The sequence below is a fragment of the Bidens hawaiensis genome, unplaced genomic scaffold (assembly GCF_021521415.1).
Source record: "Bidens hawaiensis isolate Kalapana, Puna unplaced genomic scaffold, B.hawaiensis_p1.1 tig00032718_1, whole genome shotgun sequence".
Taxonomy (NCBI): Eukaryota; Viridiplantae; Streptophyta; class Magnoliopsida; order Asterales; family Asteraceae; genus Bidens; species Bidens hawaiensis.
In genome coordinates, this window is record NW_027495576.1 from 185,452 (window position 1) to 199,879 (window position 14,428).

Sequence of the window (14,428 nt, forward strand, 5' to 3'; positions counted from 1 at the left end):
AATTTTGAATATAAATCAAAGTTATTTTGTATATATTATATGATAAACAATTATTAATAAAATAATATTAAACCGAATAACGCAATATTTTTCTTGGATAAATTTCTCGAATATAAAAACGGGTCGGGTAATTGATAAGGATATAAATTAAAAAAAAAAATCTGAGTTGTCATAGATCGACTCTGATACCACTTGTTACGATACAAACAAGTAATCAAGAGATTAAGATCGATAAAGAGAAAGGAAGAAGAACAGAGAGAGGAAAACCAAATCAATTCATCGATTCATTCCACATTTACGATCGTTGTATATGTATACTAACCTATTCCAGTTATAACCCTAACTATTGAACATTTACACTTTAGACCATCTACTATTTACTACCTAACATTGTATTGTCAATACCCGATCACACCCGAACTCAGTTCCATACCCAAAACCATGTATTTGATAAGCCCGATCTATGCACCGCTAACCAATATGAAGTGTGAACGAAGAGTATGTACCCATGGGGTATTTGGATTTACTATTGGGCTTGTGATGAAATAACAATAACATGGGCCAGAGGATCCAACAAATAACAGAAAACCAGATAATCGATTTATTACAACACACTTTTGAGTTTTGACCTAACTAATAATATCCCAAATCGAATTCATTTTCTTTCTGTTGTTGATCGTCCGTGTTTGCAGTAACTGAGAAAGTGAGTCCAGCTGCAATTTACATTTCTTCTTAACTGATTCATATTCGATTTTTACTATTTCTGTTGATTAGGGTTTTTTTTTAAAGAATATTTTGCTATTAGTTTCCAACTCTGAGCTTACAACAATCAATCTGAATATTATGATTGTGGCTGTAAATTATTTCCTTTTAATTTCAAATGCTTGAAATAAATGAAATTAATAATTGATGGTATTGGTGTAGTATACTAAACAGGATAATTGAAGGTCTTTGCATCAGCATAAAGAAAACAACCGTTGTTGTTGGAACCGAAGGTTCGATATGGCCTACGGCGTTGCAACTTCCGGTCCAGCCGCAGGCACTTCTCCTGCAATGAAGCAGGTGAAACTCGAGAAAGAGAGTGAGCTCAGAATTGAAGTCAATGTTAACACTTCTCTCCGTCTCCGCCTACTTAACGGCACCGCCGAGATATTTGGCACCGAAATGCCCCCCGAAAACTGGCTCATTTTTCCACCCAGGATGAAATTCGCTGTAATAACTCTTTCTACATTGCCTGCCGCGTTGTAAATTAATACGTTTTTTTGTATTTTATAAGCTGATAATATTTCGTATGTCTTGTTTTGGGATTGCAGATATTTACGTGGTACGGGGCGACCATTGAAATGCAAGATAACACTGAAACGGATTATGTGGCAGACGAGACACCGATGATCAGTTATGTAAACGTGCATGCGGTACTTGAAGGTCGCAGAAATCGGGCTAAAGCCTCTGCTAGTGATGCTGATGCTTCCCAGGTTATTATTGTCTTCTTCACAACTATTTTTGGCTTCTGCGGTGCAGTAGTAACTATTAGATAACAGAATAATAAATATCTCCCCTACTTTAAAGAGTCAATGCTAGTTTATATATAAAAGTAAAGCACACTTTTTAAGCTTAGGATTACAGTTGAGTGAAGTAATATACCCTATACTTCTATCTATATCTATATCTATTCGTATTTGTGCAATTGAGCCTTTTGGTCAACTGGATATACCTGTTGATAACTGATCTGTAAAGAACACATAATCTTAAGGATATAAACTTGATTTCACATGTGAACGAGGGTTAAGGATGAACAACCGATAAGTACAAGGGGTGAACCGAATAAAGAGTTTGAAGATAAATCTTAGAGTTTAAATTGAAGGGTTAATCTATTGTTAGGAGATAAGATTTAGAGATAGAGTTTTTTTATTATTTATTTAGTATTATTAGGAATTAGAGTTCAGAGTAGGATACGAGTTAATGTTATTATAAATAGATTGATAAGGTATTGTAGTTTCTTGGTTCTAGTTTTTGTTTGTGTTAACAATATTAAAAGAGTCCTGCAAGTTCCACACAATCGTTGTTTTCGTTGTTACTTTGATCCAATTAATTCAATTTTAATCAATTATAATGGTACAGATAGCATATATAATCTTAAAAACATTATAAAGGCCACTCAGCATCGAAATAACAGCCAGTTCCATAAAATCCCAACGCACAAATTAATTTAATGATCCAATTAACAGCATTTTTCTCGACTTTTAATCACCTATAAACTTTGAGTTAATCTGTTATAAGTTCTGTGTCAGCCTGCATGGTATTGGTAGTCTTTCTTACTGCTTATAGAATACAAAATAAGCTTATCATGAGTGGATGTATAGTCATATGGACGTGATTAGGTTTAGGATGGTCATTGCTACATTGACCAATGTATAATATAAGTTTTCGCGCATTTTTATATGCTTACTTTTTTGATGAACTCTATTGTGTTTAGGGTCCGAGGGTGATTGTAGTTGGACCAACAGACTCTGGAAAGAGTACCTTATCAAGAATGCTTCTAAGCTGGGCTGCTAAACAAGGATGGAAACCTACATTTGTAGATTTAGACATCGGTCAAGGCTCTATTACCCTACCCGGGTGTATTGCAGCTACCCCTATTGAAATGCCAATTGATCCAGTCGAAGGGATTCCCCTTGAAATGCCTCTCGTTTACTTCTATGGACACAACACTCCAACGTAACATGCACTTTCTCTACTTATTCTTTCATGTGTATGATCTCTAATTTAGCATTCATTACTTTTGCCTTTGTAGTGTAAATGCAGATCTTTATAGGGTGCTTGTAAAGGAACTTGCACAGATACTTGAAAGACAGTTTACCGGGAATGCTGAATCTAGGGCTGCAGGCATGGTTATTAACACCATGGGATTCATTGATGGCCTTGGTTATGATGTATGTGTTGCTCCTCTTTTGGCATGCTATATTAGTTATATACATCAACTTAAGTTCAATAAAAATATTATGTTTGCATTGCAGCTTCTTTTGCATGCAATTGATACATTCCAAGCTACTGTCGTTCTTGTCATGGGTCAGGATAAGCTTTGCAGTATGTTAAAAGATGTTTTAAAACAAAAGCCGAACGTGGATGTCGTAAAACTTCAGAAATCAGGCGGTGTTGTGTCCAGGAATTCAAAATTTCGAGCTATTGCCAGGAACCAGAGGATAAGGGTAAGGGTTTTCTTGTTATTTCACATCACTTAAAAGAAAAAAAGGATTTAATAATGGTGTTATGTTTATGTTTAAGTTTGGACTTCTTTACTTTCTCATACTTAGGACCAAAAGTGAAATCTAAACATACCACATGGACCATCTGTGTAATTTAGTTATCACCGAATCTAAGTTTATTGTAATTGCAGGAATATTTCTATGGTCTTTCGAATGATCTTTCACCGCATTCCAGTATTGCAAATTTCAGTGACTTGGCGATTTATAGAGTTGGTGGGGGCCCACAGGCCCCGGCTTCAGCTTTGCCAATTGGTGCACAGCCTGTGGCGGACCCCATGAGATTGGTTCCGGTCAACATCAACCGGGATTTGCTGAATTTGGTTCTTGCTGTTTCATTTGCCAAAGAACAAGATCAAATACTTTCGAGGTATTATCAGATCCCAAAATACTATTTTAAGACTTAAAACATTGATTACTATTTCTTTTGCTTTCTTTACTCTCTCTGAATGATATTAGATACTTTCTTTACTGTTTTGACCCTAATTAACCCTTCATAATAATTAAATGAGTCTAAATTTTTCACTTTTACAATCGTGACGAGTCTTGATGCTTGGTCGTTGAAAATGAATTTTGATGCTCTCCGTATTAAAAGTAGAGGGGAACTTTTCTAGTCATTTATGTAAAAATGAGTCATCTAAATTAAAAAAGAAAACATATGTTGACCAGTCAACTGGATAAGTTTAAAAAAACTTGGCTATAAAAGAAACATATTGACCAGGTTAAAAGTCTTTTTTAACAAGGTGTTTACAACATGCTGACTTAACCCAACACAATCCATTTTAACGCACCATAAAAGTCTACCAATATCAATTTGTTACCAATTTACCTGTTTGGCCGTATATATTGAAAACTTTGACATATTAACGGAAAAAAGATGAGTAAATGGTCTAAATTTTCACTTTACAAATAGATGTTTGCTTGTTAAAACAAGGTAATCTTGATGCTAAGATTATTGAATAGTAAAGGGGAGCTTTTTTAGTCATTTAGTCATTTATGTGAATATGGTTGAGGATAGAAATTCTTGGAGAAGTAGAATTAAAGTTAAGGATTTTTAGGGAGAAAGGAAGAGAAAGGAATACCTTAGGGGCTTCTATTTACCTTATTTTTTGTCACACACCATTATGGTATTTTCTTTTCATATATATATATATATAGGGGATGGTTCAGGAGAGAAATCATATTATTGCAAGAAGTGCGAGAAATAAATCTTTACCCTTGATTGTGTTTGATCTATGGTTATTAATTAAAATGACATACTTGTAATTAATAATACTTTTATTTAAATGATTTTAGGAAAAGGGTATTTTGGTACCTTTAATGTAATTGATTATAGCATCATTAAATGTTGTTAATCTAAAATTAGAATAACACTTTTGAATTATTTTTTTAAGTTTTCTAACCTACATAATAAATGACATAATAAATGTAATTTAGGGCCATCACTTAGAATGATGAACATTTCATATTATTAATTTTTTTTCTGTCTGTACAAGTAGTGTTTCAAAATTTATTATATATATTATTTAAAATTTAAAATCCAGAGTATTTTTCTTTCATAAATTTATTATTTAAAACATGTATATATAGGTTAATGGTAAAAAATGACCTACACAAGTAACATAGTCATTTACACATAAGTCATATTCACTTATACAAATTGTTACTTGTTTTTATTCTGACCAGCACACAACTTATTTTTACCTACATAGACTGTTAGTTACATTTATTTATATCAACACGTAACTAACATTGACCTACACACAACTCATATTCGCCTACACAGATTGTTAGTTACATTTATTTTTACCAACACGTAACTAACATTGACCTACACACAATTCATATTCACAGATTGTTAGTACACTTTACTTTTACCTACACATAATTAATATACACCTACACACAACACATATTTAACAACACATTAGAGATTGATTAAAAAAATTAATAAAATATATAAAAAACATCGATTTGTAGCTTTTCAATAAGAAATTGATTAACAATTAAAATAAAATAAGAAAATAATTGAAACATAAAAAAATGTTTCGTAAATTTTTAATAATAAAAAACGATTAAAAACTACTACAATAAAATGGAAAACATGATTTCCAGATACGATACGATATAGATAACATTTAAAACAAATACAAGATCTGGATTAAAAAAATATGATCAATAAAAGAACATTTGCTTGATCTGAATGTAGGATGATGAGATACCAAATACCTTTATGTTTTTAATTTAATTAAAACTAAATATATTAGAAAACTAAAAAGAATAAAATGTGACCTTAGAATTGATTTGCACAGTGCAGAAACGATCATGTACTTTTATAATATATACACATAAATTAATTAATAAAATAATTATAGTGAAACTCAAAAACTTTAATACTTTATATATATAAAATTTCCAAAGCAAGTTTAATGTTTCCATATAAACATGTTATGAAATTTTACCATCCTACCCCTATATTTAATTAAAAAGAAAAAATAAAAGAAAAATTCTGATTGGTTGGATTAACTTCTCACACTTCTTGCAATAATTTGACTTCTCTCTAGAACTTAAACCTATATATATATATATATATATATATTATCATTTTTACTACGTGCTATTATCAATTATATTGTTGTTGAACTTTGATTCCCTTTTATATTGCCTCATACATATGTTTTCTTGAGTTGAGGGTCTCTCTGAAAGCCACCTCTTTATCTCATTGGATAGAGGTACGGTGTGCCTACATCCCACCCTCCCCAGACCCTACTTATAGCTTTGCTATTGGTGGGACTCCACTGGGTATGATTGATTGATTTAACTTAGAAGGAAAGTATTGACCAGTCAGCTGAAGAAATTTCAAAACACTAGTCTAACATATGTCACTTGTAGCCATGCTGTAAACACATGTATCCTTATTCTATAAGAGACTTTAAACTGGTTGACTGGTGAATATGTTAGAATAATTGAATATTCACATGTTAATGAAAAAAAAAAATCTTTACATTGCTTACCATATCTTTCTTTACTCCCTCTGAATGCAGCAACATAGCTGGATTTATTTGGATCACTGATATTGACATTCCGAGGTATGGATTCGGTTTACCATAACTATTTTCATTAAAAAACACCTCTGCAAACGGTTATTAATTGTGTGTTATTTCAGGAAGAAAATCACGTATCTTGCCCCATCAGGTGGAGAACTTCCTAGCAAATTCTTGTTAATGGGAAGCTTAACATGGATTGAAACCTAAAGTTATGAACTTAGGGCTATTATAAGCTTGTTACAGTCTACAAATTAGGCTTTTACAGCTGAAGTACTGTTTATTATGAATCATATTTTGTAGTATAGGGTTCTAGATGTTAGAATCAGGTAAAATCATGTAAACTATTATGATGTACTGATGCTTTTGGAAGATGGTAATGCACTATGATCACTTCAATTGTGTGCAAATTGGTGCTTTTGGATCATTTTCTTTTATATTTGATGATTTTAGGGTTATGAACTTTGTGCTGTACATGTTGGAATGGGCCATTTTCTTCAGGGCCATGAGTTGTGTTTTCTCACGTGGTCTACCGTCTACTGTGGAAAGTGTGCTCACGGTCTAATAGCTTCGGCTGCAACCTGGTACTTAAAACGTTTATAATCTGGTTTGCTTTTAAGCTCACAATTTGAAACTACGTGCTTTTTGTTGCTATGATACATTGCTAACTTAAAAGTAAGTTTATAAAACAGCTTTACGAATCATGTGATATAATTGCTAAAAAGTTTGAAAAACAGAAAAATATAAATCAACAAGGCAACTGCCATTTCCTAACCACCTCCGCTGCTTCTCATCTGCAAGTTATGTGCCTATGAGCACTACTATTTATGTGCATAGACCGGTTTAAAGGACATAACCAACCAAATGATGTCACCACTTATATAAGACAAAAGGTAAGGAAGAAACGTGCTAAATGGTGCCACACGTCCATGCATTGTTCACACGGCCATGAGATTTCACAGGTTTGGCTTCAAGTTTTGCCTTTTCTTTTCGACCACATAGCATCCACTGATTGAATGATCTTATAAGTTTTTCAAGATTCGATCAAATGAGCATATACACCACTTTTCAGCCAACCAATTATTTGGATGATTATACTAGTCAACACGCTTATTTGCATGATTTACCGTACACATATCAAGTAAAGGAAATTAATTTTCATTTTCATTAATGCTAGAATATCAATAATATAAGGTCAGTATGTAATTGCTTAAATTTCAGAAGTTATAAATTGTGTGTGTAGCTAACATTAACCGGGGATGTAGCTCACATGGTAGAGCGCTCGCTTTGCATGCGAGAGGTATTGGGGTTCGATAACCCGCATCTCCAACATATTTTTACCTATTTGTTATGTTTCGTTTTTTTCATTTGGCACGTTGGTTTGGGTATTGTTGTCCATTGTTAAACGTTAAAAGCAATATTTTTATATTTCAGAAAAGATATGCGGCCTCTGGAGTGGGATTTTTAAAAGTCCAAACAACTAGTTTCTTTTAGTGGAATTGATATGGGTTCTTAATTTCTTTACTTAATTATATTATATTGAAATTTCCTTTTGTATATAATCACTAGTTAAAAGCTTATATTAAAGTATTAAACAACATAGAAAATCAATATTATGTTTTTTTTTTCTTGACAAAAGATAAACTGTTTACTTAGAAATATAAAACTATAAAGTATTGAATAGAAAAAAGAGAAAAGTATATTTAACAATGACATTTATTTTGTTGTATATCAATAAACGACAAAAAGAGAACACACATTTTTAGTTTATAATACTTCCTATGTACATGTTCACACGCTATTTCAAAGGATGAGACAAATGCACCACATACATGTTTTTGATAACTCGAAAGTCACAAAACAACAACAATAAGTTAATAAAAGATATTAACACTTGGTCGCGCTACCCGGCAATTTTCTAATATTTAAGTACATAATAAGATTCTAAGAATGCGCTAGTACACTACAAACCATTACTTAGCCATCACCACTTTGGTGGGATGGTAAAGGCTTTGGCCTTTGGGTGAGAGGTCCAGGGTTCGATTCCTGGCATTGGCGGTATAATGTAAATAGTAGGAGGAAAGCTTGAACATTCAAAAAAAAAAAAACCATTTCTTAAACAAGAAGCATAAGCAAAACAATAAATAATGCATATTTATACATGTTAATACATTCTTGCACTATAAACAAGAACTTGGAAGGAAGGAACACAACACATGAACATCATTCATGGTAACTTTGATCTCATTATGCTTCCTATGTCGAACATGCGGGTTTGCTGACAAATAAAAAAACATTACATTATTACAATAAACGATTGTAGCTTCTAGCAAGGGGAGATGAGAGTGTAGTTCATTTATCAGACATTTGGTTTTTAGCAACCATATTAGCAACTCCTTAATATATTGCTTTGTGGCATCTCACTTTTAATGATATAATTTTGAAATATTTTAACGTAATGATAGGAATTAGGTTAGTGTCCCGTGTAATACGCATGAAAAATATAGAAAACGTTAAATATACATATATGAATTACATAATAAACATTATAATTTTTTAAAGGGACAACTTGAAGAATAATAACCAAGTTAGGGGCTGTTTGTTTACATCTAAATGGAACCATTCAGATGTAAACATCTAATTCTTTCAGAATTCAGACTGTTTGGTTCCAAACAGAAAAAACATCTGAATTGTTAAAATTATGTCTGAATCACTCAAATTACTGTTGTTGCTGAATGAGACAGATGCTCATTCAGATCTGAATGAACCAAACAGCCCTTACAAGTTTTAATCCAATTAAATCACTTACATTTTCTTTTGTCTCAATTAGGTCATTAAACTTTCAATTTTGTTTCAATTAGATCACTCAACTTTCAGTGCGTTCCTATTAAGTTAATACTTGCAATATCCCCAAAATTTTGGTCCAAATTTGACAATTTAGTAAAGTTGAAGGATCAAAATTATTATCTAAAATAAATAATGAGAAAATTTAATAAAACCATTCTATAAGAAAATAAAAATATCCTATAAATAAAGTCATCTCATGTTAAGGATATGTAATAAGGAAATTTCATCCCACATGGAAAGATGAAAGAAAGTGAAAGCATTCCACATGGGTATAAATAAGGAAATTAAAATCCATCCCACATGGAAAGTAGTAAAGATTTGGAAGCTCTTTATAAAGAGATAAAATTCCATAGTAATATTCTTTTATGCCTAGCATACACCCAGTGGTCCTAACGTGTGCGAAGCATCCGACGCGCACGGGCGAAGGTCGATGAGCGCAATGTGGCGCTTTGATGGCGCACTTTGCACTTCGCACGCTCGCGTTAAGAGCCGCCTTAGTATTTTTGGACAAAGGGAGTTAGGCCCAGAAGTGACAAGCTACCAAAAGACAAGGGACCAAAAGGGAAAGATTTAATTCAGGAAGCCATCGCGATACACAATGAGCATAGAAGAAAGGTCATCGCGTATCGCGATGGACCTTAATGAGTCAACGGACACGTGTCAAACCGTTGTATGGCGGCGGATAATATACGACGCCGCGATACGCGACGGGATTACCAAGATCCATCGCGTATTGCGATGGGTTGTAAAATCAGCTATAAAAGGGAGGGGTCACAGCACTTCAAATCTCACACCAAAATCCTTTCTCTCTCTAGGATCACTCTCTACCTCGTTTTGCGTGTCGAGCATCGTTTGGCGCGTCAAACCTCATAATCCGTGCCCCAAAAAATAACCTGACATTCTATCTCGAAGTACGTGCACGTCACGAAGGCCACCATATGTCGCCTGGTTTTGCGTGCCAACCTCGAAGTTTGCTAAGTATCAAAGTTCTGACAATTTAAGCACCAATACGCGACATAAAGTAGATACAAGCTTAGTAATCGAACTTCGAATACCCATGTAAGGTAGGGGTTCTGCCTAAGTCATTATTTTATTATTATATTATATGGCTTAGACCATAGTCAGGGTTATAGCCCAAACCTTGATCATAATTATGTTTACATAAGCTTTAAACGTATAAAGGATTATAGTAATGTTTCTTTACGATTAAGAAACCCAAATTTTACATTCATAAGGATATATAGTTTCTTCGCGATTAAGAAACGTAACATTTTATATACAAGGAATATAATTAATATATGTTTCTTCGCGATTAAGAAACGCAACATTTTATATACAAGGAATATAATTAATATATAGTTGCTTCGCGATTAAGAAACGTAACATTTTATATACAAGAAATATAATTAATATATTGTTTCTTCATGATTAAGAAACATAAGATTTTACATACAAAATTAGCAGTCAATGAATGTTTCTTCATGAAGAAGAAACATATCATATGATTTGTTAAACAGACAAAAACTACAGGTCTAAATATTTCATTCAAACAAATGATCAATCAAGGTTTAAAGCTATCAAAACCAGGCTAAAGGTCTATAGTCGGATCAAGAGACGATCCAGGTATATATATATATATATATATATATATACCTATTTTATTATAGGTTAATCAATCAATCAATCAATCATTCACAGTCAAGGTTTCAAACGCACACCGAAGGTACAGGTGAATAAGTTAACCTTTTCAATCAATCAAAACATATTTATACTCGATAAGATGAACGGGTGTTTGTCTTAACGAGTCAATCAACGTTTACATGAGATTATGTGATCTCTAAAACATTATAATACAAGATTAAAAATAAAAGCAACTCAGACCAATTACACATGTGTCTTGATCCATACATAACTGTTCAGTCTAAACAATCAAAGGCTAAGTAGCCGCGGACTAACAGTCATAACTAGTTCTCCTTTCAGGGGCTACCATGGCTCGGGGAACACTTGTGTGTGTGTAGGGTAGTGGTACAAAGAGTCATACGTGTTCACCAGCATATAGCTGACGTATTTTCCCCACATTTCAGGGAAACAGATTAGCACAGGTAGCAAGACATTATAGACATTCATGGAGTTAGATACTCGCAAGGTAATGATGGCTCAGTTTTAAATTATTATAACAAGATTTAAACATGATTAATAAATCAAAAACTTGGGTATTTTTTATCCGAGAAGTTTTCAAATAAATTAATATTTTATTATAACTAAAAGTCTTCCGTGAAAAATAAACCGCAACTCTGATGTATTTACAAAACATGTACCAACTTGTTGTCACACGCCTAGGCACTAAACCGGGGTGTGACAATACTCATTCCAGCTATCTCCAGGATCTCTTAGACGATTTCCAAGCCTTCCAGTTATCAAGATTTCATTCCAAATGGTGTTTCACATCATGATTGAAGATCTAACGAAGACGATGAACAGTCAATCATCTCGTATCATTCCCGCGATGTAGAGTATTGGAACTTTTCAGTATTTTCTCATGTATTAAACTAAATGATTTAGTTATGATTTTTTATCTATGAGCATTGATGTTTGGTATTGTTGAGCATTAAGTCATTTTGTGTAACATTCGTTACTTTTCAAACCCGAAAACTCGACCCATTTTAAATTTCCGGTTTTGTTTCTATTTAAATTTATATATTTTTATAATATTATTAATTAATCTCAATTTTCATTAATGTATTTTATGTGATCATTACTATGCAATTATCATTTCACCACCATTGTAGTATTACATATTCATTTAAAACATTCATAATCAAGATCAAATATTTAAGTATATGTCTCATGCAATTTACTATAATTATTATTTAACTACAACAACTACTTTTATTTTATTATTATTATTATAATTAATTTTATTATTATCATCATCTTTTCATATGTTACTTAATTAATAATAACTAAAAATGTTTCAATTCAATAAAATTTATTAAAATAGTTAAACCTTTTGAATACCCTATTAAACAATTGTTAATTTGTGTTTTAATTATATTAAATATGGTTAATTTTCATAATTTCATTAAGACATAACAACTCTATATTTTCAATATAAAAGGAGGACAAATCCTCCATTATTTTCACACCTCAATCCATTCTTTTCTTAAGTTTAAGAGCACTAACAAGTAAGTTATTACCATTTCAAGCATTTTATAGCTTTTGTTTTGATTTTATCTTGAATGTTCATACTTGTTCATAAGTTGTTCTTCATGATCATGTTACTTTTATCATAAAAATCTTATATTTTGGTTTTAAGAATCAATATGATCATGGATATCCAAGATAAACACTATGATTTTTCTAAATCTTGAATCAAACCTAGTTATTATGCAAGAACAAGCATGAATATATATATTTATCTAAATCTTATGATTTGTTGATCATCATAAACTTATAAATTTCTTTTAAATAAGATGATTTATAAAAATTTCTTTTATTTAAAATATTTCACAATAGATATAACATACTTCATATCTTTAAATTAATTATTGAGTAAATTAATTATTGTTTAATTTATTTCAACGTAAACTAATATTTATAATTTCTTTAAAAGAATTCATGCAAAACATTTAAGTTAATTAATTAATTATGTTACTTGAAAAAAAAATGTTTAATCATAAATTATTATTAATATTGTTATTTAATCTTATATTAATAAGTTATAATTATGTATTTACAACTTATTTTTAAACTAATAAACATCAAATGACTTTTATAAACTTTATTCATTTGTTGTTAAACTAATTAAAAATTCTCAAGTCCCCATTTACCATAAGTTAATGAAATAGATATTTAAATAACGCATAATTCCTAAAACTAAGATTAACTAACTTTTATAATCCCGATAGTTAGTCTTTAAATTTTGTATTTCCTTTTTAATTATAGTTTGTGAGGTTCGATCATTTATTCCTTTAAACGCGCTTTCGGTTATTATATCAAGTTATCATCCAATTGCAAAGGTGAGTTTCTCACACCCCCTTTTTAACGCTTTTACATATTTTGGGGATAGCATATATATCCTATCAACAATTCAATTTCGTTTATTCATTATTTAGAAACTAGAATTCGCTACATGGACTTGTGTGTTTACTTGTTACTTGCTATAAATTACTTGCTCATGGATTACTTCAAGATAGTATGATCATACGCCCCCCTTTGCGCTCAATACATTTGTTGTTATGAGTGGAAAAGGGCCTCATTATCCGAGTACGTTGGTGCACAATCCCAACTGGAATGGACCTTACTTGCGCTTATCTGAGTACGCTGGTGCACAATCCCAGTTGGAAAGGACATTACTTGCTCATTTACACTTGTTCATGGAATTGTATGAATTTTATGTACGTATATCAAAACTTGTGTGAACTCACCAACTATTCATTTAGTTGACTTTATTTTATATATATGTTACAGGTACAATTATTAGAGGATGAAACAGAGAAGACACTAGAACTTAGGTTATATTAATAAATGGACAAGTTGTTAATGGTTCTTGTATTTTCCTTGTATTTCTTGTTACAAACATGTGTACTTGATGTTCAAATTAATTAATGATAATATTGTCACTTAATAGTGTCACATGTGTTTTGGGCAATCTGTACGTCACACTCGGGCGTATTCCGCTTTAGCCGGTGTGTTACAGATTGGTATCAGAGCCGTGACTATAAGATAGGACATTAGACGTAGTGTTCTAGTTGGTTATAGTTTATTTGCTTAATTGTTTAGGTTACATGGTTAGAAATTATGTGAGCCTTATTTGATTGTTCAATGCACATTATTTGGTTATTATTAATTTGTTTATGCCTCATGTACGCAAATACTATTATGCTGATGATTCAATTACTTCAATTATACAAGCACACACAAGTCCAAGGTTTATGCCTAAAAAACAAAGAGTTTTCCAACATTTTCAATTATTAATTTTTATTGTGGTGTTCCGATATTTATTCTTCTTAAAGATGGTTCTATATGGCGGGTATGTAGTAAACTGTAAGGGGGACTTGCCTGTTTTCCGAAACTCTTGACACCAAAGTTATTGAAACCTAAGGATAAGCAATGCATATAAATTCCAATCAGACGCGGGACCCGGTTGCTTACCTGGAGAGTTAGGAAAGAGCATGAACTCTATTAAGCCAAAACATACCACTTTCAATGCCATATGAATCACAGCTTTAAGTTTTCAAACGCGACCATGTTCTCTTTGTGAAAAGAATATGG

General features: G+C 31.9%; 1 protein-coding gene across 1 annotated transcript; it reads left to right on the forward strand.

Moving 5' to 3' along the window:
- The first annotated feature begins 603 nt into the window (after window positions 1-603).
- On the forward strand, window positions 604-6,566 carry LOC143583912 (protein CLP1 homolog). Its single transcript, XM_077066086.1, has 9 exons — window positions 604-691; window positions 937-1,212; window positions 1,314-1,475; window positions 2,477-2,718; window positions 2,795-2,933; window positions 3,018-3,209; window positions 3,398-3,633; window positions 6,308-6,352; window positions 6,430-6,566. Exons 2-9 carry the CDS (start codon window positions 1,003-1,005, stop codon window positions 6,515-6,517), a joined length of 1,314 nt encoding a protein of 437 aa, XP_076922201.1. The 5' UTR covers window positions 604-691; window positions 937-1,002; the 3' UTR covers window positions 6,518-6,566.
- The last annotated feature ends 7,862 nt before the right edge of the window (window positions 6,567-14,428 follow it).